At 40.7% G+C, this 1662-nt stretch overlaps 1 protein-coding gene across 1 annotated transcript; it reads left to right on the top strand.

Moving 5' to 3' along the window:
• Positions 1-221: 221 nt before the first annotated feature.
• On the top strand, positions 222-1333 carry Or13d1 (olfactory receptor family 13 subfamily D member 1). The gene has a single exon (XM_050164020.1). It carries the CDS (start codon positions 353-355, stop codon positions 1331-1333), a length of 981 nt encoding a protein of 326 aa, XP_050019977.1. The 5' UTR covers positions 222-352.
• The last annotated feature ends 329 nt before the right edge of the window (positions 1334-1662 follow it).

The following is a 1662-nucleotide window of genomic DNA, read 5'->3' as shown; positions in this document are numbered from 1 at the left end:
GTGTCTCAAAAAAAAAAAAAAAAAAGATACAGCTTTAGTTCAAAATATTCACTAATAAAAATGCTAATGTGACCACACTTGAAAGAAATTGACCTGAGATTGCCTTCAATTAGGGACCTAATTGCTAGCACAAGTCCAGGCCTCTGCTGCCATTTGATGCAAAGCAGTATTACCTGTCTGTGTCTCTTTCATTAGTAGTGGAAAATATCATAACCCGGCCATTGTTCCTTCTAGGAACCTTCCTAAGAATAATAATACATGTGAAAGTTACATTATGGATCTCTATCAAAATCCTAAGTTTCCTTGAGTCACGTCTTTGTGTGCATTCTGCAGGTGAGGGAAGTGTGTGGAGATGGGAAATTATTCTGCAGTGACGGAATTCTTCCTCGTGGGCCTATCTCAGTATCCAGATGTCCAGCTTTTCCTGTCTGTGCTCTGTCTCATCATGTACTTGATAATCCTTCTGGGGAACAGTCTCCTCATTGTCGTTAGTATCCTGGACTCTCGACTCCATACCCCCATGTACTTCTTTCTTGGGAACCTCTCCTTTTTGGACATCTGTTACACATCCTCATCCATTCCTCAAATGCTCATCATGTTTATGTCAGAGAGAAAATCCATCACCTTCCTTGGTTGCGCTCTGCAAATGGTTATCTCCCTTGGCTTGGGCTCCACGGAGTGCGTCCTCCTGGCTGTGATGGCCTACGATCGGTATGTAGCCATCTGCAATCCATTGAGGTATCCTGTAATCATGAACAAGGTGCTATATATGCACATGGCTGTGTGGTCCTGGGTCATAGGCTGTCTGAACTCTCTAGTGCAAACAGTCTCGACGATGGTGTTGCCTTTCTGTGGCAATAATATCATTGATCATCTTACCTGTGAGATCCTGGCTCTTCTGAAACTTGTCTGCTCAGATATCACCATGAATGTGCTTATCATGACAGTGGCCAGTATTGTTTTGCTAATGGTTCCTCTGCTGTTAATTTTTGTGTCCTATATTTTTATTCTTTCCTCCATCCTGAGAATTAATTCTGCGGAAGGGAGGAAGAAAGCCTTTTCTACCTGCTCAGCCCACTTAACTGTGGTCATCTTATTCTATGGTTCAGCCCTTTTTATGTATATGAAACCTAAGTCAAAGCACACAAACGCATCTGATGAAATCATTGGGCTATCTTATGGTGTGCTGACTCCAATGTTGAATCCCATCATCTACAGTTTGAGGAATAAGGAGGTAAAGGAAGCTGTGAAGAAAATTTTGAGTAAACATTTGTATCTACGGAAAAATATAAAAGGCCTTGAGGCACCTGCTTCTCAGCCTGGGAGCAAATGAGATGCTGTGTTTCCAAAGTCTGCTTGAAAGACTAAGGATGAAATGCCCATTTGTTTCAACATATGTCATGTAAACCTTCCAAATATCATAGTGTTTGCAGTATGCAGCTCTTCTAATAAATCCCTTGAGGTTCTTCGTCAAGTCAACCTTTCTCGTGTCTTCTATCTCCATTTACCTTCTATTTCTTTTTTCCTAATTTTTGTCTTTCCCTTCTCTCTGCTATTTTTCTTGTGCTTCCCTTCATCCATCCATCATCTACTTTTTTTTTACTAAGTCTCCTTTTCATTCATTTCAATTTTAACACCCATTATTCTATGGTCTAGAATCTC

This window comes from Alexandromys fortis, unplaced genomic scaffold (genome assembly GCF_014885135.2).
Source record: "Alexandromys fortis isolate MF-2015 unplaced genomic scaffold, M_Fortis_MF-2015_v1.1 scaffold_18, whole genome shotgun sequence".
NCBI classification, from domain to species: domain Eukaryota; kingdom Metazoa; phylum Chordata; class Mammalia; order Rodentia; family Cricetidae; genus Alexandromys; species Alexandromys fortis.
Note: the sequence above shows the minus strand (reverse complement) of the source record. Positions and strands in the feature narration are given on the sequence as shown.

Excerpts from the sequence above, each read along its gene's own strand:
- Or13d1 (XM_050164020.1), top strand. The coding sequence starts at position 353 with ATGGGAAATTATTCTGCAGTGACGGAATTCTTCCTCGTGGGCCTATCT.